General features: G+C 39.5%; 1 protein-coding gene across 9 annotated transcripts in view; it reads right to left on the bottom strand.

Annotated features, from left to right (window-relative positions):
* TMEM260 (transmembrane protein 260) overlaps window positions 1-15,150 on the bottom strand; it is an 88,864-nt gene extending 73,714 nt beyond the window's left edge. For 2 of the 9 annotated variants that reach the window (XR_006705028.1, XM_045451064.1), the window contains exons 1-3: window positions 14,658-15,148; window positions 8,870-8,901; window positions 7,995-8,146 (exon numbers count right to left, since the gene is read on the bottom strand). Coding sequence is in view for 8 of the 9 variants with exons in the window: in XM_045451064.1 (XP_045307020.1) it covers window positions 7,995-8,146; window positions 8,870-8,901; window positions 14,658-14,817 (344 nt within the window). In the remaining variant the exon portion in view is untranslated. Of the gene's footprint in view, window positions 1-7,994; window positions 8,147-8,869; window positions 8,902-14,657 lie in introns of all 9 variants that reach the window. The other 7 variants (XM_045451061.1, XM_045451062.1, XM_045451067.1 and 4 more) reach the window with 5 other exon arrangements.
* Window positions 15,151-25,697: the final 10,547 nt, after the last annotated feature.

Raw genomic sequence — 25,697 nt, 5'->3', positions numbered from 1 at the left:
ATGAAGAAATAATCGCATACTTAAAACACCATTACTGTGATCATTTTAATAACACAACCACTATATTGTAAAAGATAGTCACATGTCAGTACTAACAATCAAAATCCAAGTTGTTACACTTTGAGAGAGGGATGCTGAATTCAAGGGCTCATACTAATAGAGTAAAGCAATGATATAGATGATTCAAAACATCCAATAATCTAAAAGTCACTGAAGTATGTTTTCTTTTATATAAACATATTTTTATGTTACATGTAAAATATATTTTCCAGTATATTTCCAGTAAATAAATCTTCCAAACTGCGTTGTGCTTGGGTTAACACTAAATGTCATGCAGTTCACATTCTAGTAAAGTACAGTGGTTAGTCAATAAAGAAAGATGTGCCAAGAGTATGATAGACAGTATGGGAAGGGTGGTCAAGTATTTAAAATTTCATCCAGATAATGCAAATAACAAGAATTCTCCACTGGGGTACGGAATATGGGGTAAGGATTAAGATCGTCCTAACAAATGTGAAGCTCAGAATTCTATGGTTAATATACAAGTGCCTTCTTTTTGGTCCACAAAATCCATGAGACCTAGATAAGATTCCTAGGAAAGGTACTGATTGTGCAGGAGTTTTCTCACTGATGGAATACTCTTCATCTGTTGACACAATGGATAAATCAGGAGGTTACAATTTACACCATTGACACAGGTTTGCTATTGATGATAAGGTATATTTTTCTTTCTACTACGTGGTATTTGATTTTCATGTGTAGTCACATGTTTGTCTAACCCACAATCAAAAGGCAAATAACAGAAACCTGAGATTCTTTCAGAACACACATTTGACGTGCCTCATAAAATTCATGAATGTATTTGTCTTCAGTGTTACTTGCATGCAAAGGACCCAACGTGGAAGGTGCCCGACGCTCCCTTCTACGCTGCAAACTCCTGCTTGAAGTAAGCAGGACCGAGCAGGCAGGCCACAATGCAGCATTTGAGAATTATTGTTAAGTATTTACGATTAGTGTCGACTCTTACTGACAACTAAAAACATGTAATGGCTTACAGGGAAGAAGTAAGGTAAAGCAGGACACAACAAACAGCAAATCTACCACCCTACCCTCCCAAGTTCTTATCCTTCTTGTTCCCGAAAACTGTATAAATGTTACTTCTGGCTCAATCACATAATCAACACTTATCTATGTATCTCTTCAGTGCACCTGGAAAAAGGTCAAACTGGGAAGCCAGCTACTGCTGAACCTCTCTTTCCATGGTCGTTCACCCACCCCCAGTTATAATAAATCTCATATGCTCCAATACTCTGTGGGTATCTCATATGCATCTCATATGCTCCAATACTCTGTGGGTAAATTACAGTCAGTGGCCAGTCTGGACCTAATTAACATAAACCAATCATTGAGGGCAGGGTATATTAAAGTTACATCATGGAAGATAAATTAATTAATTAAAAAAATAAAGTTACATGTTGGAAGCCACCACCACTGCCTCTAAAAAAATGTAAAATACTTCCACCTTTAATAACTTCGCAAACAATCCCTTTTTCCACATTTTATAAAAATTTACTTTCACTCCAGATAAAATCCTACCAAGGTTTGTTCCATTTCATGAGATTCAATCAAAAGGAAAACTGGTTCTAGCCTGAATTTTCAATTACATAAGTATCAACTACTAAAAGTATGCTAAAAGGAAAAGTATTAAGTATTATTCCTGATTTTAAGCCACTAAATAACATTGGGGGAAAAACTGTAAAGTCCTCAAAAACACCCAACTGAAATGGAAGGAGTAAGATTATGAATATCTTCCATAAAGTATAACCACACAATTCCCATTAAAATTCAGATTTATGCATTAACCACTAAATAATAAAGTTACTCAAGGTTTAGAACAATTCCTTTTATTATAGCTCATCAACTTACACCTAAATGTCTGAAGGAAAAAACACTGAACTGGGCTTTCTAGGAATCACCATCGTACGCTTCACTTTTTACTAAGTTTTCATGGTATGCCAAATAATTTGCACAGTGGGAGGCACGATTTCTTGAAAGCAACCAACTTCAAAATAACCCCCAAATTACAAATTTTCATCACATTTTGTCTGAAATGTTTAAAAACGCAGAAGACCCCCAAACAGCCTATTACCCAAGCTTGATGGCGTATTTTGTGTTCAGTAGCAAACCTGGATGGTTAAAAAGTGTACTCCAGCCAATTGTTCTCAGAGGCCTTGGCCATGACACGGCATCACGCTAAGTCCCTTTAAACCCAAAACTTAGAAGATGGCTGCATACTTTTTTAAACAATTAAGATACGAAACGTGTACGAAGGAAACTTAAAAGATCCAAATAACTCAGCAGAATGAGCGTATTAAACTGTTTTCACCAGCAACACTAACCAACTCAATAAACAATAGAGATTTAATGTTAAGTAGTTTCATTATGCAAAGTTATGAAGCATATCTTAATACTTCCTTTCCTTCAGACTGCTTTGTTTTTATGGCTTTGAGAAGTAGCAAATCTATACGAGTTATGATGTATAATTTTATTTGTAATTTTAAGAAATATATGCATTTATGATTACAGCCCTAATGACTGATGACTAGTTCCAGTGGCAAAATCTCGGCAGGAAACAGATTTAGCAATTTGAATGTTTTATAAGTTTTTGTAATTGAGGAAACTTTTCATAATCTGACATTTGTTAAAACCACTTATTAGAAATTATGCAGCACAGTAGCTGTGGAAATATGAGCTAGCTTCACAATTATAAAGTCAGCCTATGTAGCCCTTTCCTATTGTATATAGTGGCATAAACCCCACAGCGGCCTATCAGCTAACTGGCAGGCAGGGGGCTGCTCTATTCAAAGTGAGAGATACAAGCTGCAGGGCAAAAACCTGGCAGCTCCCATCTGACCCCACAATCCCCTACTGGTGACAGCTCCAAGCTCCATGGCAAATTAGGCCTTCTCATATTACAATTGGAGAAGACAGATTCCATTAGCAGTATCTGAAATTGAGTGGAGAGCTGCACTGTTATCAGACTTGACTCATAAGCACTGCTATTAATCAGAGCTATGATAGCATTTATATATTTCAAGCTATCTGCTGCCGCTGTGATATTCTGCTACAAAGGGTTGATGGGACTTAGGAAAGTGAACAATAGAGCTTTCTGGGAAAAGCAGAGTAAATCAAGAAAGTCTATGACTTCCGCACATTCTGAAGGGATTGTGGTTTACATAAATTTTCTCCCAATTGGAGATTGAGCTCTTCCTCATCTTACACATGGGATTTAGTTGTCACTCAATGGTAACAGCTGTGAAAAGGTGAAGCGGCCCACCGCTCAGAATATTGCCTTCGCTTTTAAAGCAATTAACCCATGAACAGGAGGATACCTGGTGATATCAAAGGGATTAGGCCAGCCAGTGCATTATTAACATTTCCTTGAACTAATTCTAACTCTGACTAGCTGTCAGAAAAGACTCTACAGTCTTAAAAAAGAGTTTTTGCCCTGCTTTTTTCCCCTTCAAAATGAAGTGCTGCTATTTGAGCCTAATATGTCCCTCTACTTATAAGAAAATGCAAATGAACCAAGCTCTTAATATGCTTAACCAGTCTGAGTCAATGCAATTTTAATACAAGTAGGAGAGAAATATATGATCAATTAACCAGGGATCAAGACAGATATTCTCCTGAATGGAAATTAATGCTCCAGTACTTTCCATTCTTCTTCAACTACAAAAACTTGGGGCCTATTTGTTACTTATGCATAGTTACCTCTGAAATTAGGAAGAGCTTCACATTATTCTCTATGGCAATAATCTAAAATACTCTCTGAGCTGGAAAATCCAAATGTCCCTTAAGCAGGAGATTGTACATTCTCTAAGGTATGGCATTTTAATTTTCTATTCTTTATTGAATGGAGTCTTAGCTGAAGCTGCAAGAATCGCAGACACAGGGCTCAGAATCAAGTATTCCTCTTCTAAAAGTGTAAGCAAATTAATTTTTAGCAGCAGCATAATGTTTAGAATTATATTGCTTATACAAAACAAAATACCCCACAAATAAAATGCTGGCACAAAACAACCTGCCGGAAGATATTTAAATATCACTGAAACTGGTTAAGTTCTTTGCAGCAAGTAGGCAGAGTTTCAATACACCTTTAATTATTATTTGTACTCATATATTCTAGCTAACGTGGTTGACATCAAGAGAGCTGATTTCTTACTGTACAGTGTTAACAGTGTTAGAAAGTTTTTTTTATGCAAGTGTCCTAAAACAGTAGTTCCTAGAAAAAAAAAAAAAAATGGAAAACCTGTTTAATGGTTAGCGACTTTGCCTTAATTCCTTTAAAATAAGCACTGAATTTTGATTATAAAAACTAAAATAGTTTTACTTTCGAGCCACATTCGTCCTCAACAAACACTGTTGAATGAATTCTTCTAGAGTTCCACTTGGTCCATAATAGTTTGGAAAGGATATGCTGACTCTCAAACCTATTGAGAATATATTTCCTGCCCTGTAACTCCCAAAATAAACGATACAAGACACACCCTCATCTGAGATCATAGGCAATTTAAATCTTCCCTGAGGTAAAGAATTTTTAACAATGCTATCAACATACTCCATCTTCTTTTAGTGATACCAGAACATATGAGACGTAAGCATGTTGACGTTTAGTGACCGTGATTTCAGCGCTCCTTCCTTATTAAGTACATAGGACCGAGTGTGACACTTCTTAGGAAATAAGTTTGGAATTCAAGTAGTAAGCAATGCTAAGGCATGTTCATATTCATGATTTACAAGACCTATAACTTCTTAAATTTTGTATTAATAGGATTTGTGAATTTCGAATATGACACTTTAAATATTGTGCCATTAAACTTAAAAATCATTTGCTTTAATGGCCTTAAAAGAGAAAATCCCAGTTCCTACGAATCACTGACTGCGTTCCGTAGTCTTAAAAACACAGATGTACATATGAATAAAATGAATACTATTTCATATAAATGAAATGCATTAAACTCTCTTAACATAATGAATGCTTAAAAATACCCCTGAAGGGGACAATACATAAATAAATACATACAGAAACAACTGCCACAATCTTACTTTTTAATTCAATAAACTACAATGACACATACAGCTTTCCACGTGCTGTTTTCCTCATATGCTTTCTACATTAAGGCAAAGCACACAGACATGAGTTCTTGCCAACCATTAGGAAAGATTGACAAAAAATGCAGTGTTAATGACATCTTATGGCTTTTAAAAGCAAGAGAAAGACGCAAGGAAAGCAAAAATTACATCGTAATTGGAAACAACGAATAAATTGTTCTTTCAACCTAAGTCATGTTTACTGAAAAAAACGCAGCTTTTTACATCAACACATTTAAACAGAAATTTGCTTTTAAAATGCAATCTTTGTTTAAAAGGTACAGAAGGTCTTTATGTCCACCCCAAGAGCTAAATATAGTGAATGCTATGTGAACAATTACCTGAAAAAAATCTAAACCTGTTAAAAGAATTAATTTACTGCACACCAGTCAGCACTAATCCTACATGTACAGTAATGTTCTCTTAAGTGATGGGGGAAAGAAAGAATAAAACTGTTTCCTAGATCAAAACCCTTCAATATTCAACAACGAAACGGAATGATGATTTGGCCTGTAAATGAATAAAGTAGTAAAATGTCCCCTCAACAAATTCTGATAAAAGGAGTCAACCTGTAAAGGAATACATTTACTATACGCTGATACTGGGAAAAAAGCTGTCACTGTAATGGCTGTACAAAAACTGTGTCCTGCTGTTGGGTTTATATTCACAGAAGAAAGGTTTTAAAGGTTAAGTTCAGGTCATACAACAAATGAAATTGTAACAAGCCAGCTGACATTGTATAATGTCTTCTTCCACTCAATCAATAGGCTACTGTTAGTCCTATTACCATAGAGATGGCTTGCTCTTTCCTGAAGGGTGTCTATTGTTTGACAAAACAGATTTGCCACTTGAACTAGGTTGTTCCCAAAGGACGTGTACCTTGTCAATTATTTGTATTCAAAATAATGAAGTATTTTCATATTAAAATGTATGTAAGAGATAATATCGTTAGATCCCTTTTCTGAAAGAAAGCAACTTTCCCAAGTACAGTATTACTAAAACATTACTAAAACCACTCAAATATCCAGTTTAGTCATATTAAGAGTTTTTGATTTAAAGCATCTGTCAGCAAATATACAAATTTATCATTAAGACTGTATTAAAAGAAAAGGGTCACAGGTTAAGTGTGCTAATCTAAAACCCATTATAATCAAGCATAATAATAAAAGGTATTTTAAAATGTGGACAACTCAAAGGAAAATTATTGTCCAAAGCTATTTGGATTCAGTAAAGATAAAGACTTCTATGTACGATTTGTACAGTGGTTTTCATGGGGAATGGTATCACCAATTAATATAGTGAACAGCATGAAAAAGTTTTAGAAACCAAATCACTTTATTTGCATAAGAGCTTTTTATAGCCACATAGCATTTAAATACACATGCTATAGAAATACCTTCTAAAATACAGGTAAAGAATGAAAAATAAAATAAACAAAATACAGATGAACTAACAAAATAAATACAACTATTAATTTTCTTTATGTGCCTTTGTCTTAAATGTCTTATGAAAATTATTAATTTGTACACTCAATACAGTACAAGTAAGTTCTGTATTTCAACCTAGATATTTAAAAATTAAAAAGATCAGTTTTTTTGTCTGAATAGAAATAATGACAGATTCTTAATTATAAAAGACTCAGGAGAAAGAATTCTAAAGAAGATTATTCTAATCATTTAGAAAAAGAAAGTATTTGTAATACTAATCAATTCAAGCAGAGATGTTATTTTCAACATTTCATACTTAAAGATTTGGCTATCACTGAAAACCTGTAAGACTGAAATAAAAATGAATTAAATAATATAGATAAAAATTTAGTAAATGATCAATAGTCACAGCATTTGAATCTGAAATCTTTCCACAAATAAATTTAAAAGTAAGCTTTAGAGTCATAATTATGTTAACTTTTACCTTTCTGTAAATAATGAAAAAGGAAACTTAGGAAGAATTTAGCCAAAGGGCAATATTATGACTAATGCAAATAAAAACATTAGTCTCCAAAATGGCATTTGAAACTGTCTATTCAAATTACACTATATTTACAGACAAAAATTTATTGTTATACTAAAAACTACAGTAGTTTTTGAAAGAAGTGTTTTAATTTGCAGGAAGTATCATTGTATTTTTTACTATAATCTCCTTAGGCATAGGTTAGACTGAGTTAAGAATGAAGGAGACAGGAACAGCAAAGACAAATAAGTTTACCAACACCCTAAACTAATGACCCATTTTTTTAAAAGCAAGGTAGCCTTCCAAACTAAGAAAGCCTTCCATCCATGAAGTAAGTGGGGTTTAATTTGCCTCCCTTCCCTACCGCTATAATGGAACAAAGCGAAACCTTACTAAATCCTTATCCCAAATTTATTTCCTTAGTTAACAGCCTCATTTTAAAACGTAGACAACATGTGTGTATTTAGAATACAACATAATTAGGTACTAGCTCTGGCCCTGACAGGCAGCTGCCCATCAGCAACACTGTGAGTAATTAAATGATATTTACCATTTACCAAAAGATGAACTTCATATTGTTGAATTAAACTGGCCCATCTGCATCTTCATAAAATGACAAACCTTATTAGTTCTGCCTAACCAGAGAACTGCGATAATGAACTAGTGACACCTTTACTCCATTGTACGAAGCACGACCAACTGTGTAATCATCTGAGGGGTCAAATGCATATGAAATTACCGGAAATTAAGAAAGTGAAATCACATGAGTGATTAGGAAAACCATTCAAGCAACAAAAGCTTTTTTTTTTTTTTTAACGTAAGCACTTAGACCATAAGACAGCTACATCTCCAATTAGCCAAGATTAACTTTAACTGATCAACTACTTTACCTGAAAACGGTGAAAAAAAGTAATGCTGCAGCTACTGCTCCAAATAAGCCACACAGAAGATTGACTCGGTAGGCAACTGAACCGAAAGGAAATAGTATAATTGCCAGTTTAGCCACCAGAGTGAACAAAGGATAGCCAGGAGGATGGGCAACCTATGGAAAAATCAGCAGGTTAGGAGGTTTTCACCCACTGAAGAGTCACACTGGCTTTAATTGGACAGGAGCCTTTTTCTCGGGCAAGTAGCGAGATTAAGAGGCAATGACTCAATGTTTGAATGGTGGTTTTCTATTGTAATCCTTTTGTGCCAATACAAATAAATATTTTCTTTCGTGGATTTGGCAGTGTCTACCACATGGTGTGTCACCTACAGAAAGGGTGACATATTTCATTGTCAGTTCTTAAGCAGTCTGTTCTCTGGGTTCACAGTGCATTAGGGTCATTTAAAAGGCTATTGAGAAAAAAGCAGGTTCTGAAATACCGTATTGGTTAGAAAGTTGAAAGACCACACTGCTATCGGATTACCACCACGCTGACAGTCCTAAGGTCTTGCCTAAAGGGATCACGCACCATAATAAAGTTTATTAAATAATAAACTTATTAAAACTGTTAACCCGATTTATTTTATTCTCCATAGCTTATACAAAATTTGGGGTGATAATAAGCCAGCTACTGTATATATAGTAAAGGCTTTGCTTTATAATTTAGTTTAATTGGATTTAAAACTTAAAGTAAATTGTCACGTACTGTACTTATAAGTTACTAAAAACTGGGGTTTGAAAATAAATTAATCTACTTTACTCCATGCTTAATTAAACTTTCTTAATTCCTAAAACTGTTAATGAGAGCATTGATTAAACAATAAAACTAATACTTACTCCAAGCTCATGTGCGGCTGTGATCAGTTCCCCTGTGAAAAAATAATGTAAAACCAATAATTACTATTAGAAAATGACACTCCTCCAAAGTTTTCAAAATCCAAATGCTTGCACTGGGGTTTTGCATTAATTTGACTGGATAAAACTGTAAATCTGTAGAGATTTAACAGCATGAAATAGTCTAAGGATATTTTCTCCCTTAGGTCTTACTGAACAAATGATCTTTGATAGCTTTTAATAACTGGTCAGTGGAAATATAGGTGAATTCTCGTTTCTAAAAAGTGCCTATTGTCCTTCCTAAAAGTTGTACACACTTACAAATGTATAAAAACTCTTGTGAAATGATAGTGTAATATGCTGTATTGTCCCTCAAGATTTTAGTATTAAAATGTCTACAAAGATGCAACTTTATAACATGTGCAGACATCTGAGGCTTGGACACTCCATTACATGTACCATTCTGCCCTAAACTGGCGTTTGAATACCTTCTCTACACTAATTACGTTGGAGATCTTTAAATGACTGCTAAACACTTCTTGCTCCAGGTTATTTTGGGAAGTTCCGACTACCATAATACATTTCTTCAAACCACTAAATCATTATATTACTTACATAGCCCTTTGTAATTCTTCGCCATCAGTGATTATTTCTGAAATTACGATGCAGTAATTCAATGCCTATTTGTTAATATTTTAAGTATCCAGAGCACAGGGATTGTAATACATACAGTACAATGTAAGAAATCAATGTTGATGATTTATGAGTCACTATCATCTATTAAGAAATCTATTAATGGGCCATTTTCTACCCTTCGATGGATGTTAATTTGAATACTCTTAATTTCTACTGTCCCAGCTACGATGTAGATCTTCACCCTCTGGCCTGGACTACAGCAAAAGCTTTGACCAGTTTTCTACTTCAATTCATCTTCATACTGAAATCACTTATCACCATACCACCCCCCAAAAAATGTTGGACTATATCACTAATCCGAAATTTCTCAGTTGCTGCTCTCAGTTTACTAAATGAAGTTCAGATTCCTCAGCACAACAGGCTAGCCCTCTATGGCTTCGAGGGCCCTTCACAAGGCTTATGTCCTACAAAACCTATGCTCGCCTCAGTCAAATCTTACTACTCACCGTTCCTCTGGAATGGTTCTCTTTTGCACCTCTTATCACTCATTTCCTCACCCAGTATTCTCTCCTAAATCCTTCAAGGCCTAATTCAATTGCCACCTTCTCAGTGACACCTTTCCTTATACATATCCTTCCCCAGCCTCCCCCATCAAGACTAATCACCTCTTCCTCCTCCATAGAACCTGCTCTAAGCTCTCTACGCAGCACTTAGTTAGATTGCCTGATATTCCGGTTAGTTGTTTTCATTTCTATCGTTCCTATGAAGTTGAAAATATTATCCTAGCCACTTCAGGAGTCTGTCAAGACACCACCACCTCTCCCTCCTCTGGTCACACAAAGAAACTAATTCAAGCCCTGCACACAGAGGTTGACAATAAGACGAATCATATTGCCATCCTTGCTACTAAGATGCCCTTAGTAGCATCCAAGGGCCAGTGAATGGTTGCATCATGGAAGCCCCATAAGGGCACCCAAAGAGATACTAGACACTGCTCACCTAAGTCAATGACGTAGGGACATCTTTTTTTTTTTTTTTTTTTTTTTAATGTTTTATTTATTTTTGAGACAGAGAGAGACAGAGCATGAACGGGGGAGGGGCAGAGAGAAAGGGAGACACAGAATCGGAAGCAGGCTCCAGGCTCTGAGCCATCAGCCCGGAGCCTGACGTGGGGCTTGAACTCACGGACCGCGAGATCGTGACCTGAGCTGAAGTCAGACGCTTAACCGACTGAGCCACCCAGGCGCCCCCATAGGGACATCTTTTAATTCTGGAGATATTTAAGAGCACCTTGGAAACAAAGGCATTTTTTGTATCTTAAAGACTTTTTAAAGAAATTGTTTACGGCCTAAAAAAATTTAAAGTAACCATTCCCTTTATAACCACCATCAAGAATGTTGGATAATTTTACTCCAGAATGGATTAGCATGTCTTCAGTCCCAAACTGTTTTCATCAGCTTTTGATATTTCTATAGTTATGATGAAACACAGTTACATTCAAATTTTCAGTCACTGTTCTCCATGTAAAATACCTTTAGAATTGCATTTAACATGAAGAAAAATAGCCTACTTTCTCTAACTTCTTTTTACCATTAAAAAGTCATAATGCTGTTATTTTTTTTTTTTTTCTTGAAGTTCATTTATTTTGAGAGCCCATGCACGTGAGGGAGGGGCAGAGAGAGAGAGGGAGAGAGAATCCCAAGCAGGTTCTGCACGGATAGCACAGAGGCAGATGTGGAGCTTCAATTCATGAACTGGGAGATCGTGACCCAAGCCAAAGTCAAGAGTTGGACACTTAACCAACTGAATCACCCAGGAGTCCTATAATGCTGTTATTCTTTGCTGGAGTTCTGTTGGCATAAAAATCAGGAATGTGACAAACTTCCATCACCAACTCTTATCAAATGTTAAACTAGTATCTAAATAGAAACCATAGCTATTATTAAAACCTATAAATGTATCCTTGGAAAGAGCTAAAGGGAAACGTTACTCTTAAAGTTGAATATGATTAAGAGAAAAGAGAATGTGACTTGGGGGGGAGGGGGCGGGTGAAGGAAGAACCTCCTGAATACTTGCTTTCTCCCAAACCTTTACCCTAGGGCTTCCTCAAATTTAAGTCCTACTACAACCTGCACCAGAATGCTTTTTTAAAATGAAGATTCCTTGACCAAACCTACCTACATTAAGACCCTCTGGCATTGGGGCCCAGGTTTCCTAGGCAATGCTGAGGTGCATTCAAGTTTGAGAATTACAGCTTTTCTGTCTGAGACACAAATGGGTGGCAAGCTCAGAACTGTTAGCAGATGCGTAACGTTTACAAAAACTAGCTCCCTCTGTATTATACTTTTTGTATTAATTACAGTTATATTTTCATCTATCAAGTCTATTAAAGACAGCATCCTTAAAATATATAAACACATAAATAAGCTGATTTATTTTTCCCAAGAATAACAAGAGAAGTGAAGGCTAGATTCCCACACTCTCCTCCAAAGGATGAGTATTTCCTGCCCATAAATCAACAACGTGTATCAAGTAGTGCAAAAAATAATTTTGGCAAGGCCACACAATGTGATAGATTTATGGAGTATAAGTTAAGACTTATCAGGAAGAAAAATACATACTTTATATTGGTTTTGAGATGTGTTCCATTTATTGATAAAAAATATATTTCATAAACAGAAACATTCAAGGAGGACAGTACTTCCATCATATAAACAAAATTGTCAAAGACATGATTATACAAATTCACTGGCAATACCTGGAAAAGTTTATTTATCATTTCCAACAATGAACCCCAAAATATTAGAAGCAACCACTATTTAGCATCAAATTAAATCAGAACACCTAAAAAGTCTGGTAACTCAATCTGAATAAATAACTTTATTCTACTGGGGAAAAAGTAAAAGACAATATTAATAAAGATACCAATCACAGATTTTAAATATCAGTATATATGTAATGACGGGTTTAACTACAAACTTAGAGCAGAAGTTAAGAGAGCATGTTCTAAGTCAATCTACTGGAGTTCTTTCCTCGACTGCCCCTACTTTCTAGCTGTGTGATTCTGGACACAGGTTGGCCTCAGTTTTGTCAGCTATCAAAGAAAGATACTGGTAGTGCCTACCTCATAGGGATAGTAACTGAATTAAAATGACAATCCATGTAAAGCACTTGGAACAGTGCCTGGCATACGGTAAGATCTCCGTAAGTGTTAGTTGTTTTTATTCATCCCCCCAATACTGCAGGCTCAAAGAACCGTGGTAACCTGCAAGGTTTCTTTTTTTTTTAAGGTACAGAACTACTCAATCTTTGAGTAATGCTCTCCATTGTCAAAACTCTCACTTGCACTGCTGGTGGGAATGCAAACTGGTAGAGCCACTCAGGAAAACAGTATGGAGGTTCCTCAAAAAACTAAAAATAGAACTACCCTACAACCCAGCAATGGCACTACCAGGTATTTATCCAAAGGATACAAAAATGCTAATTCAAAGGGGCACATGCACCCCAAAGTTTATAGCGGCATTATCGACACTAGCCAAATCATGGAAAGGGCCCAATGTCCATCTACTGATGAATGGATAAGATGTGATACACACATGCGCACACACAATGGAATACTACTCAGCGATGAAAAAGAATGAAACCTTGCCCTTTGCAACAACGTGGATGGAACTAGAGTGTATTATGCTAAGTGAAATAAGTCAGAGAAAGACAAATGCCGTATGATTTCACTCATATGTGGAATTTAAGAAACAAAATATATGAACAAAGGGGAAGGGAAGCAAAAATAAGATAAAAAAAAAAAAAAGAGAGAGGGATACAAACCATAGGAGACAAATAGATTTGTAAAAAAAAAAAAAAAAAAAAAAAAGGATCTTCAATGTGGCAGACAGCCCTGAAGACAGCCCCCAGTGATCCCCAACTCCTGGGGTTCTCACTATATAATCCTCTCCCCCTTGAGTGTGGGTTGGATTTATCGACTAACTTCCAGGAATAAAATAGGGCAGTCCTGCATCAATCACTTCCAAGACTAGGTTTACAAAATGACCGACGTGTCCGAAGAAGGTGCCATCTTTTCTGGTCACAAGAGTTGGCTTCCCGAGAGACCCACTTGGCAAAGAACTAGACTGAGGTTACAAGCGGTTCCTCTCCCCAAGATGACCCTCGAGAAGACGACAGCTCCTGTCCACACCATGACAACAACCCCGTCCTGAGTAACAGCACCCAGCTGAACTGCCCCCGGATTCCTGATTCACAGAAAATGTGAGATCATAAACATTTGTTTTAAGCTACGAAATTTGGGGCTATCTTGTCAGGCAGCAAAAGATAACTAGTACACTCCATGTTTTCGACCTATAGATTCACTACCTGAAGTTACAACACCATTCTGACAAAATTAGGCATTACTGGATGGTCATTTAATTTGGCAACAAGACAAAATCAAAAACGGAACCTGGGTCTTGTTCCTCATCCCAAATATAAGACAATCCTATAACAAACACAACAATTGCTCGTATCATTTAAATGGTCCCTGCTTTTCTTTTTAATAAATCAGCTTGTTTTAAGCCACACCTAGCTTCCACTTTTTCAAGTGTTCGCCCTCAAATTTCCTGCATGGCCGGTTCCTTTTCAACACCCAGGTTTCAACTACAATATGCTGCTCAGAGGCCTTTCCTGGCTAGCCTTTCTGGTGGAGCCCCACTCTCCATCCCGTCTCCCTCCGACTTCCTCCACTCATCACTACTCAACTTATCACTGTTTATGCAGTAGTTGGTGTACGGTCTCGACCCGCAATGGAATATTCTTCACGATACTTGGTCACCACCGCTGTTATCCCTTTTGTCTGGAACACGGTAAGGACTCAGTAAGTAGTATTTGGGGGGGCTGAAAAGGAGTGGACAACGAAAACTCGGGTCCCGAAAAATGGACCCCGGGCAAGCGGAGAAGTCGCTAAGTCGCTAAGTCCCACCGGAAACCAACGAGCCCCTTCTCCAAAGCCTGAGAACTACAGAACCCGGTTACAGGAATGGAATCCCAAGCCGGTTCTGGAACGCAAAACGCTGCTGGGCCAGGGGGGGACGGGGAGGGGGGCGATGAAGGGCGCGAGCCGACCGACGAGGGAGAGGGGCAGGAGGGCGGCCCTGAGATACTTTACCCGAGTCTCCCCCCGGCACCGAGGGGGGCAGCGTGAGGGTGAACACGGCGGCCACGGCGGCGAACACGGCCAGGCCGCCGCGGAGGCCCCCGGAGCGCCGCGGCCCCACCCGGGTTGCCCGCCCCCCGGCCGGGCCCCTGCCGTCGTCATGGAGACCCATGGGCCCGTGGGGCCCGGGGAAGGAGGCCGCGGCGGGCCCAAAGACTCGGGTGGCCCGGAGTTTCCCCGGCGAGAGGCGAGCGCAGCCCGCGCGGCGGCTTCCGGGTCGGGCCCCCGGCCGGCCGGAGCGCACCTTCCTCGGCCCGGCAGCGGGGGTGGGGGGTGGGGGGGAGAGAACGCGGCCGGCCTGGCGCGAGCGGCTCGGGGGTTTTGCGGTAGCGCGCCAGGCGGTGGGAATCCGCGGGGTTATTTGGTGCTTTACCGACGCCCACCACAAGCACGAGCCTACTCTCGAGAAAGCAAGCCCGGGCGTGGGGCTGCCGTGTCGACGGCCTCCCCCCGCTCACGCTGACTTGGTCGGGTCTGACGGAGACGGAGCAGGGTCGCAAACCCGGCGGCGCCGGGACCGCCTCTGCCCCCGCTGGTGTGGCGGTGGAACTACACGCCGGGGCCGTGATCGCCAGCCTCAGCCTTCAACTGGGCGGGAACCAGGGGAGGGGTGCGTACGATGGGCGCCACGCGGACCAATACGGACGTCGGTCGCGTGTTGGCGATTAATTCCAACGCCGTGTGCGAATTGTTGAATCGCTGAGTTAGTTTCAGAGAGATTAAAATAAGCTAGTTGGTCTTTTTTTTTTTTTTTTTTTTTTTCTTATACAGCATGAGGAAAACTCAACGATGAGTTGAGAAACTTGAGTTTCTGCGTTAATCCCAAGAACTCCTATCCTGCTAAAGTTGCCTCCTTCTTTAACGAAGAGGGGTATTTTGGTGGAGTTTGACCACAGCATGGCAAATGAAATGGAGACACGGTGCTTCACGATTAGCTGCACTGCAAAAAAAAAAAAAAAAAAAAAAAAAAAAGAACGGGGCTATTGAACAACCCACATAGCACGGCTCTTAGTGAGATTTTTAAGCTTACATTTTACATTATTATAGCAATTATTCTGGAGTGGGAGGAGGGGAGGGCATCATCTGTGGAATGCATCTCAAAGTACGCCAAAGATTAGCGACGATCTAAAACGTGTCACGGGTAACCTGCCAGGAACACAGCGTCTGGACTGTAGAGTAACATACACCTACGTAAATTGGCAATTGTACCAGCAATATCTTAGTCTTTCTCACGTACTTATATAATGCTTTCTCAGCCATGTTGGGGGTTGCTGGGGGGCAGGGGCCCTGTGGTAGGCAGCTCCTAAAATAACTCCCAGGGATCCCCGGCTGCTGGTATTCACTCCCTTGTGCAACCCTGTCCCTTGTGTGGGGGCCAGATCTATCAGCAGAAAAAGGCACGAAGTGCTGGATGAGCCTTTGCAGATTTGGTTACAAAAGTCTGACCTCCGTCTATCTGACACAGGTTGCTTTCTGCTTCTTTTCTGAAAGATCATGCCAACGATTAATACTGACCGAACCAGGCATGTCCATTTCATCTTTTGCTCGTGAGCTTTATAAAGAGATACATTTTTATCACGGGCACATTACTTTCAAAAGGGCCTAATTGTTTGCCCATGTTTGGGAAGGAGAGATCCGTGCTGGAAGGAGTTCTCAAGCAGGGATGAGAAGGATGAATCAGTTCACAGAGGCACAGTGTAGTGAGGACAAGGTTAAGGTCAAGCATTAGCCCATGTCTTCAATTATTTAGCCTAATAATTAGCAGGAGAGGAGGAGAGAACAGTGGCAGAGGGTAACCTGTCCCGAGAAGCTAAGGAAGAAATGATGTCCGTGAAGGATATGTGGTCATGTAATCACAGAGAGGTGAAGGATGCTGAAGAGGACCACATCTAGGTTTTATGGGGCTTGAGGACATACAATTTGGAGAATCGTCTAAGCAAAGGAATACAAAACTGCAGATACGAAGTTAGGTACAGGCATCGGAAGGAGCCTGTGCTAGTGACAGGCCGTGAAACTTAAGTTTCGTTAGCTTCACAGTTAATCTCTTATGAGGATGAGGTACAGCTAGTTCTCCGTCTGTACCTGACCCTGCTTTCAGGAAGAGTGCTGCTGACCCTCCCCCCCCCCCCCCCCCCCCCCCGCCCCCTCCAGCACTTTCTCCTCCAGGCTTCCCTGATAGCACACTGCTTTGGCTCTCCTTTTACCACTGGCCTCTCCCCCCCTGGCTCGGCTTCTGTCAGACCTCCAAATACTACAGTGTGCCAGGGCTTAGCTGTAGACTTCTTTTCTCTCTTTCTGCCTTCTTTCCCAAAATAATTGTATTGAAATGTTAAGTAGTGACTTCAAATTATTAGCCCAAACTATAGGCTAATAAATCCCAAAACTACATACCACCCTCCTTTCCTTTAATCTACTGCTTATTAAAAAAAAAAAAATAGCTGCACTGTGGTTTCTCTATATATCTAAACATTTCAAACCTGGCAGACTTTGCTTTTCTTATTTGCCTAAAATGGTGCCTGGCACAAAATAGTACTTAACAAATATTTGTGTAATGGATGGAGAAGTGAACAATGATGGGCCACTGGTGTATCCATTAGGGATTGCATTTAGCTGCTGATAACAGAGACTCTGATACAGTGTCTTAAACAGACAAACATCTATTTTCTTATATAGAGGTCTGAAGGAAGTCAGTCCAGCATTCATTTGGCAACTCTCTCGGGCCATTAAGGGAAAAATTGAGGTCCTTATATCTCTCTGCCACATCCTACTCAACATATGTCCTCAAAGTCATCTCTTGACCCATGATGGATGCTAACGCTCCAGACATTTCATCTGTATTTCAGGAAGAAAGAGAAAACATGGCAAGAGATGGCAATACCCCATCCTTTTAAAGAATGTTATGGAAATGCCATTCCACAATTATCCTACATCTCATTGGCCACAGCTGAGTAACAGGCCACTCCTAGGGCCAAAGGCAGTTGAGTAATGTACCTTTTCACCTAGATGGCTTTTCAGGATTCTACTGCCAAGGAAGAAAAGGGAGAATGGATGTTGGAAAGCAACTAGCAGGTCCTGCTATAGTTGGATTTGGTGAATTGGAAGTATTTGAACTTTGAAAGTTCAAGGGGTCAGTTTCCGTAGAGTAGTAGGTATGAAAATCAGGCCGTAGGGGGTAAGAAATGAAGAAATGGAAGAAGAGAAAATAGAATACATTTGTAAGAAGTTTGACAGTGAAGGGAAAGAGAGAAGTAATATCCGAATTCATAGGGATTGAAATGTCAAATGAGTTTTGTGTAATCCAAGGGAGTATTTGGAAAGAGATAGTGATGAAGAAAAGATGTACAGGAGGCAGAAGGAGATGGAACCAAGGACGAAAGAAGAGAAGGGATGAAGACAGAAAATATTAGAGTTAGGAGGGAAATTAAGAGAACACATGACAATTGAGCTTGATCCTTGGGGGAGACTAGTAAAATATATAAGGAACCCATACCTATGATGTATGCTCTGGTTCACTCCACAAAGAGTTAGAGACAGCTACTGTAATAAATAGTGTAAATGAAAAAAAACATGTGTACCACTTAAGACTCGGCGAGAGAAACAAAAGTAGTGGGCGATATATGAGTGTTAGAGATATATTGCAAGAAATGATCTCTCATGATTATGGAGGCTGGCTAGGCAAGTATGAAATCCCCAGAGCAGAAAGGGCAGGCTGGAAAGGAAATCCCTTTCCCAGAAAGGGCAGGCTGGAAGCCTTGGGCATGGGGATGGGAGTTGAGGGGGGGAGGGAGGTGATGGGTGCTGCTGTCCACAGGTGGAATTTCTTCATCAGGGAATCCTCAGCTCTGCTCTTAAGGACTTTCAACTGATTGAATCGTGTCTACCCAGATTATTTAGGATAATCTCCCTGTTTTAAAGTCAACTGATCACAGACTTTAATCATAGCCACAAAGTACCTTCACAAGAACACCTAGATTAGTGTTTGATTGAAACACTGAAGAATGCAGCCAGGCCAAACTGACTCATCCAAAGAACATCACAGTATGCGTAATGCAAATTCAAGGACAGGGAACATGTGAGTTAGAACATCAGACTGAAGGAAAGTAAATGCATGGATGTGTGGGCCTATGGTATACCACATTTGCCTCTGGGAGTCTTGTAAGCAAAACAAAAGGGAAATAAGATCATTCGTGTCCCCGGGGAAAGCAAAGTCTTCCTGGCACTTAGGGCCAGCATCTAACCTCTATTGACACCTAAGGGAGTGGCTCGACCATACAGTTGAGCAGACGTGGGCTTTCCAGCTCCCCATTATGTCTCCATTGAAAACTTCCCTAGCTGGACGGGAAGTAGGAACATCTTATTGATACCAGGATGAAGGCTCTGGCTCCTTCCTCGACCTTCTCCAACATCACCCTGGTGGGTGTTTTGGGGCACCTGGAGAGGGTAGAAGTTTAGGTCCCCACTCAGCCTTCGCTAGAATGGTCAGGGGCCGGGGCCACAGTTTTTTCTTTGGCTTTTGGCTACAGCAGAGATGTCACTTTCTAAATGTATCTGTCCTGACCCCTTCCCTGTCTTTGGACCAGAGAGAGCAGGATTTTATTGGGCCCTTTTTTGTTCTGTGCCCGTTGCTATCTCTGGTTGCCTGCTTTTCTAGCATCCAATCAGGGTCCACAAGGCAAAAAGAAAACCCAGGCAATCCGCTACTGTGGATTCAACTTTTGAGGCTCCTATCTGGTCTGCCTTCTTCTTTCTACCTTTCAGTCTTTTTTTTTTTTTTTTTTAAGTTTATTTATTTTGAGAGAGAGAGCGAGCATGAGCAGGGGAGGGGCAGAGAGAGAGGGAGAGAGAGAATCCCAAGCAGGCTCCATGCTGTCAGTGCAGAGCCTGATATGGGGTTCCATCTCAGGAACTGTGGGATCATGACCTGAACCCAAATCGAGTCGAACGCCTAACCGGCTGAGCCACGCGGGTGTGCCATTTCAGTCTTCTTATCTTTGTCTTACACATAATGTTTAGTTGTACTTAGCAGGAGAAATAGGGAAAAGCGTGTCTACTCCCATCTCGCTGTATGCAGGAGTCACTCCCCTTTGTTGTATTCTTTCTGAATATTTATAGCAGCCTCATAGACATTAATGCACTGAAATCCTCCTTCAAAAATTGTCATTTAGAAGTCATGATCTCTGGGGCACCTGGCTGGCTCAGTCAGTGGAATATGTGACTCTTGAACTCAGTCAGGGTTGTGAGTTCAAGCCCCATGTTGGCTGTAGAGATTACTTAAAAAATAAAATCTTAAAAAAAAAAAAAGTCATTATCCCAAAGAAGCCCCACTTAAAATAAAGTCAAATGTGTCTTAATCTTTTAATACCCATGAGATTTTAGATTCAGAACCTTAGATTAGAAATTAGATACCCGGAAAACCACCCAATACATCATATACAATAGGACAGTATAGGAAGGCACAAATGTCTCTGTAAAGGGCCTTAGAAAAATAATTTTAAACACTGAAATGTACTAGCAGACACACATATTTGAAATAAAAACAAAAAAGCCATTTTCAATCTTTCTAATTGTTGAAGATATTTAGTATCTATAGAGCATTAGTGATAAAGTAATTTGGTACAACATTTTAGAGGGCAACTGAGCTACATGTGTCAAAAATCTATACAAAATTCATATAATTTGACCTGGAATTGCCAGTGAATGTCCCAAAATGTGTGCAACTTCATTAGTAAACAGAGAAATGCAAAATAAAACCACAGTGGGATACTACACTCCTACCAGGGTAGCAAAAACAAAAATCTGACTGCATCTAATGCCAGCAACTGTGTAGAACAATGGACATGCTAACAGGAATGTGAATTGGTACAACCACCTTGGAGAACACATGTTTTTCTAGTATGCAGAGCTTGTAAATCCTAGCCATCCCATGCCACACTTGTACCTAGAGAAGCCAGAGACAGATACGAAAAACGTTCTTAGCATTATTGTTCATAAAAGCCCCCAAATAGGAACAACCCCAAACACCCCTCAACAATGGCATAGAGAAATAAATCCTGGTATATTTATACCATAAGATGCTATACATTAAAGAGAATCAACAAACTACAGTTAACCACCATAGAAAGTATGGGTGCCTCTCATAAAAAGTACCGAAAGAGACAGTTATAAAATGGTACAGATACAATGTTTCTAGCTATTTAAAGTTGAAAGATAGTGAAACTAAACAAAATTGTTTGGCGATCTACCTGTAAAGCTTTCAACTGTAAAGGAAATAAAAAATCATTGTCACCAATGTTGGGATAATGGTAGTTACCTCTGGGGGGTTGGTGGGGGCCGTGACTGGGGGGTACATATGGGCTTTACTGTCTGTCAGTGCTTCTGTTCTAGGCTTGAGTAGTGGCTTCCTGGGTATTTTCTTTACTTAATTTTTTTAAAGTTTATTTATTTATTTTGAGAGAGAGGGAGCACGAGCAGGGGAGGGGCAGAGAGAGGGAAAAAGAGAATCCCAAGCAGCATCTGTGCTGTGAGCAGGAAGCCCAATGGAGGGCTCGAACTCATGAACTGTCAGATGGTGACCTGAGCTGAGATCAAGAGTCAAACGCTTAAATGACTAAGCCACCCAGGCGCCCTAGGCATTTTCTTTATAATTATTCTTTAAATTGTTTACAAATGTTTTACACACTCTCCGATAGGTGATACATCTCACAATGAAAAAACAGGAAGGAAGGGAGATTGTGGAGCAGTTACCTAGTAGACAGTTTTGTAATGAATGCTAACCAGAATATTACTCTGAGTCGGCATGTGGTAACTCATGACTTTTCCTGCATCTTTTTAGTTGTGTGTAATATAAGGGATTCCACGGAGGTGTTTTATACTCAAGGAAAATAGATTTCAGCATGAAAGTAAATTTTCTTTCAAAATCCCTTCTGGTAGTCTAATGTAATGGCATAGTAAACTCTCTCTTGAAACCAATTTACTTTTGAACATAAATTTTGTGAATTATGCTCCAGACCTTGGGCAAAAATAAATACTTGGTTTTACAGCGTGATGTCTATCAGTGTTCTTCAAACTTCCAATGAACCAACTTCTTTAAAGAAAACTCTAAGAATGTCACTAGAAAAAGAATGTTATTTAAAGGAAAAAAGGCAGCAGTTAGATAAGGAGGCGAGGATTGTAGCAATGAACCAAATCCTCATTCTGTCTGTCTATGCTCATTCATCAAGAGATAATGTCTTGGGGCGCCTGGGTGGCGCAGTCGGTTAAGCGTCCGACTTCAGCCAGGTCACGATCTCGCGGTCCGTGAGTTCGAGCCCCGCGTCGGGCTCTGGGCTGATGGCTCAGAGCCTGGAGCCTGTTTCCGATTCTGTGTCTCCCTCTTTCTCTGCCCCTCCCCCGTTCATGCTCTGTCTCTCTCTGTCCCAAAAATAAATAAACGTTGAAAAAAAAAATTAAAAAAAAAAAAAAAAGAGATAATGTCTTAAATTGATAAATCAACAGGTAGCTTTGCAGGCCTATTATTTAGGGAAGTAGTCATGAGAAGGACCAAAACCAGAAAAGGTTAAAAGTGATTGCCTCTGAAAAAGGAGTCTTGAGGGAGGGGAAGAAGCAGGATGTGAGATATTTCTTTCATTAGAAGTTGTCCTGTGTATTATATATTTTGCTTTCATTACAAGTTGCACTGTTCTTTTTCTTTTCTTTTCCTTTTCTAATGTTTATTTTTGAGAGAGAGAAAGACAGAGCACAAGCTGGGCAGGGGCAGAGAGAGGGAGACACAGAATCCAAAGCAGGCTCCAAGCTCTGAGCTGTCAGAGCCTGATGTGGGGCTTGAACTCATGAATCACGCGATCATAACCTCAGCTGAAGTCGGGGCTTAACCCACTGAGCCACCCAGGCGCCCCGTAAGTTGCACTGTTCTATTATACATTTTGCCATGTACATTGTATTACTTTGATAAAGAAAAAGAAAGTATTTGTAAAAATGAGAATGATAAAAAAGCCGAAACCACAGCCGTTCGGAATTGCAGATTATATGTATATGAAGAACCTGAAACATAGGAGCCATATAAATGTTTGCCCTAAATCGGTTGTTTCCTGTTTTAGTTACATTTTTACAAGTCTCGCATTTAGCCATTCTACTTTGATTTGTAAATATAATTTCATCCAGATTCGAGAAATTAATTGTTCATAAAGTATTTTGAAAATCTGTGTTCCAGTTACCTGCTTTTGTGTTTAAAAACTACCCTAAAACTTAGTGGCATATCACAGCAACCATTTATTATGAATCAGTTTTGTAAGTCAGAAATGTGGATAGGGCTCAGCTGTAAGTTTCTCCTGTTTTGTGTGGCACGGAGTCAGGTCACTTGGGGGTATTCAGCCGATAGATGGTCTGCAAGGCCCAAGACACCTTCCTTGCGTGTCTGATGCCTGGGTGGGGATGGCCGGAATGCTGAGCTCAGCTGAAACTTTTGATCTAAGGGGTCACATGTAGCTTCTCCAGCCCTGCAGTCTCAGGGCACTTGGCCTTATTACCTGCTCAAGTTTCCTAAAGAATTAAGAGAGGCCAGGATGGAAGCTGCAAGGGTTTTTATTTTGTTCTGTTTTGTTTAATATTGTGCCCTTAGAAGGCCAGAATGTCACTTTTGCTGTATTCCATGGGTCAGACAAATTACGAAGGCCAGCCCAGATTCAGGGGAAGTGGAGTTACACTTCACATAGCAAAGGGAATAGGAAAGGAATTATAGCCATCTTTCATATTCCCTCCAATAAGGCCCTTGATACAACAATAAAGAAAATGTGTGGGTCAAATGTTACATATTTTTTCTGCCTGAGGAAAGAAAACACATTTGAAATAATAGAGCTGGAAAATTCAAACCATTAACACAATATGCATTTAAGAAAAGAAATGTCTTGTCCCAACACAGAAAAAAGTCTTGTAACATGTATTTCTGTTTCAAAATCTGGTGAGTTTACACCTGAATAATTCAACTAGAGTTTTTAATGGTTTGTGCCATTTTCAAAATGTTTTTGTTCTAATTCAGGGTCAAATAATGAAGTTTTTTTACACTCAGATGTAAAAAATGTAAAGATGATATTAAAATGTACCTATTGGGGTGCCTGGGTGGCTCAGTCTATTAAGGGTCTGACTTGCTTTCGGCTCAGGTCGTGATCACACATTCTTGAGTTTAAGAGCTGCTTGGGATTCTCTCTTTCTCACTCACTGCCCCTTCCCTGCTCACACACATGCCCTCTCTCTCTCTCTCTCTCTCTCTCTCTCAAGATAAATAAATAAATTTTAGGGGCACCTGGGTGGCTCAGTTGGCTGTGTTCAACTTCGGCTCAGGTCATGATCTCACAGTTCGTGAGTTCAAGCCCCACTTTGGGCTTTGTGGTGACAACTCAGAGCCTGGAGCCTGCTTCAGATTCTGTGTCTCCCTCCGCCCCCTGCTCACTCACACTCTGTCTCTCTCTCTCTCTCTCTCTCTCAAAAATAAATAAATATTTTTAAAAATTTAAAAATAAAGAAAATAAATAAACCATAAATAAATAAATAAATAAATAAATAAATAAATAAATAAAATGTACCTATTAGATTGAATATGGATATTGAATACTATAGCAGTGGATTTATCCTAGTGCCTATCATAGTACCTAGATAAGCACTCATAACATATTTGGTGATTGGCAGTAGAAAGGTTGTAGAGGGGATATATAACTTTACCAATTATTTTCAAAAGAGATTATATCTAAACCACCCACTCTAAGGAAGATCTTTCCTAAAGCAGACTTAAGATATAAATCAAATGACAAAACAAATTTAAGAGACATGTAACTATACAGTAATTTTAAAAGTAATTATAGCATATACGTGACATTAAATATTTTCATAGTAGTTCAGGGAGCAGCTTGTGTTAACTCCTGGCCCTACTAATTATCCCTGTGATCTTGAACAAGTTTCTTAGCTTCTCTGGCCCTCAGATTGCTCATTTAAAAAATGAGAATGACAATAGCACAATCTTTGTAAGTTTGGTCTGAACAGTAAGTAAAATAATGAAAAGAACAAAGACTGGCTCATTGTGAGTTACAATAAATATTTGCTTTCATTACTATTATCTAACATTTAGAAGAAAGAGCCGAGGATACGATTTTAAAATAGGGTAAATAAAAGTCATACTTTTCTACTTCCATTTCAAAGTTAATTTGTTAGAAATGAGAATGTATGAAAGAAACAAAGCATCCATTTGCAGCCTAGCTGTGATCTGGGAAGCTCCTTCCTCCCTGGAGACGTAGTCTAACTTGGATAAACACCTAATTCCATGGTCTGTGGAACTCTAAATCCCTTCCCAATATTTGGGGGTGGGAAACCTTGCCGCCATGTTCCTTCTGCCTCTAGCTCTTTGGTCATGCTGCATCAGCCCAAACGCAGCCCTTTGTACCGTTTTCATGGAAATCCACTTGTGCCAAATGAGCTGAGTTCTAGTAGAATGGAAAGAAGTGTTCCACCAACAACCATCATCTCAGCTTCCTACTCGCGCTCTCCTCCTCATCCTCCTCTCTCCCAAAGGTGCCTCTGCAAACTCAAGTTCTTCCCCCTTTTTACGTACAGCATATTAGGTTGCCCAAACCAGGGTACCCAAAGTCATCAAAGGCATTTAGTTAGTAGAAGAGAGGACCTTCCTTATGACAGGGTTTATAAGCTCCAAGTCACAGGAATAATGATCTAGTACCTGACTCTCAGTCTAGTTTCTTTTCTTTTCTCTCAGGTTTTCTGCATTGAGGCTTCCAACATCTATAGAAAAATTACTGAAGTATAGATACGCGACATCTTGATGAGTTTATAACAGTTGATAAATTGAATTAAATATTTTCATATATATGCATACAGGTAGTGATTCCACATACAGTTAAAACTGTAATGACATATCACCTCACACCTGTCAGAATGGCTAAAATTAACAGCAGGAGAAACAGCAGGTGCTGGTGAGGGCGTAGAGAAAGG

The sequence above is a fragment of the Leopardus geoffroyi genome, chromosome B3 (assembly GCF_018350155.1).
Source record: "Leopardus geoffroyi isolate Oge1 chromosome B3, O.geoffroyi_Oge1_pat1.0, whole genome shotgun sequence".
In the NCBI taxonomy this organism is placed as follows: domain Eukaryota; kingdom Metazoa; phylum Chordata; class Mammalia; order Carnivora; family Felidae; genus Leopardus; species Leopardus geoffroyi.
Note: the sequence above shows the minus strand (reverse complement) of the source record. Positions and strands in the feature narration are given on the sequence as shown.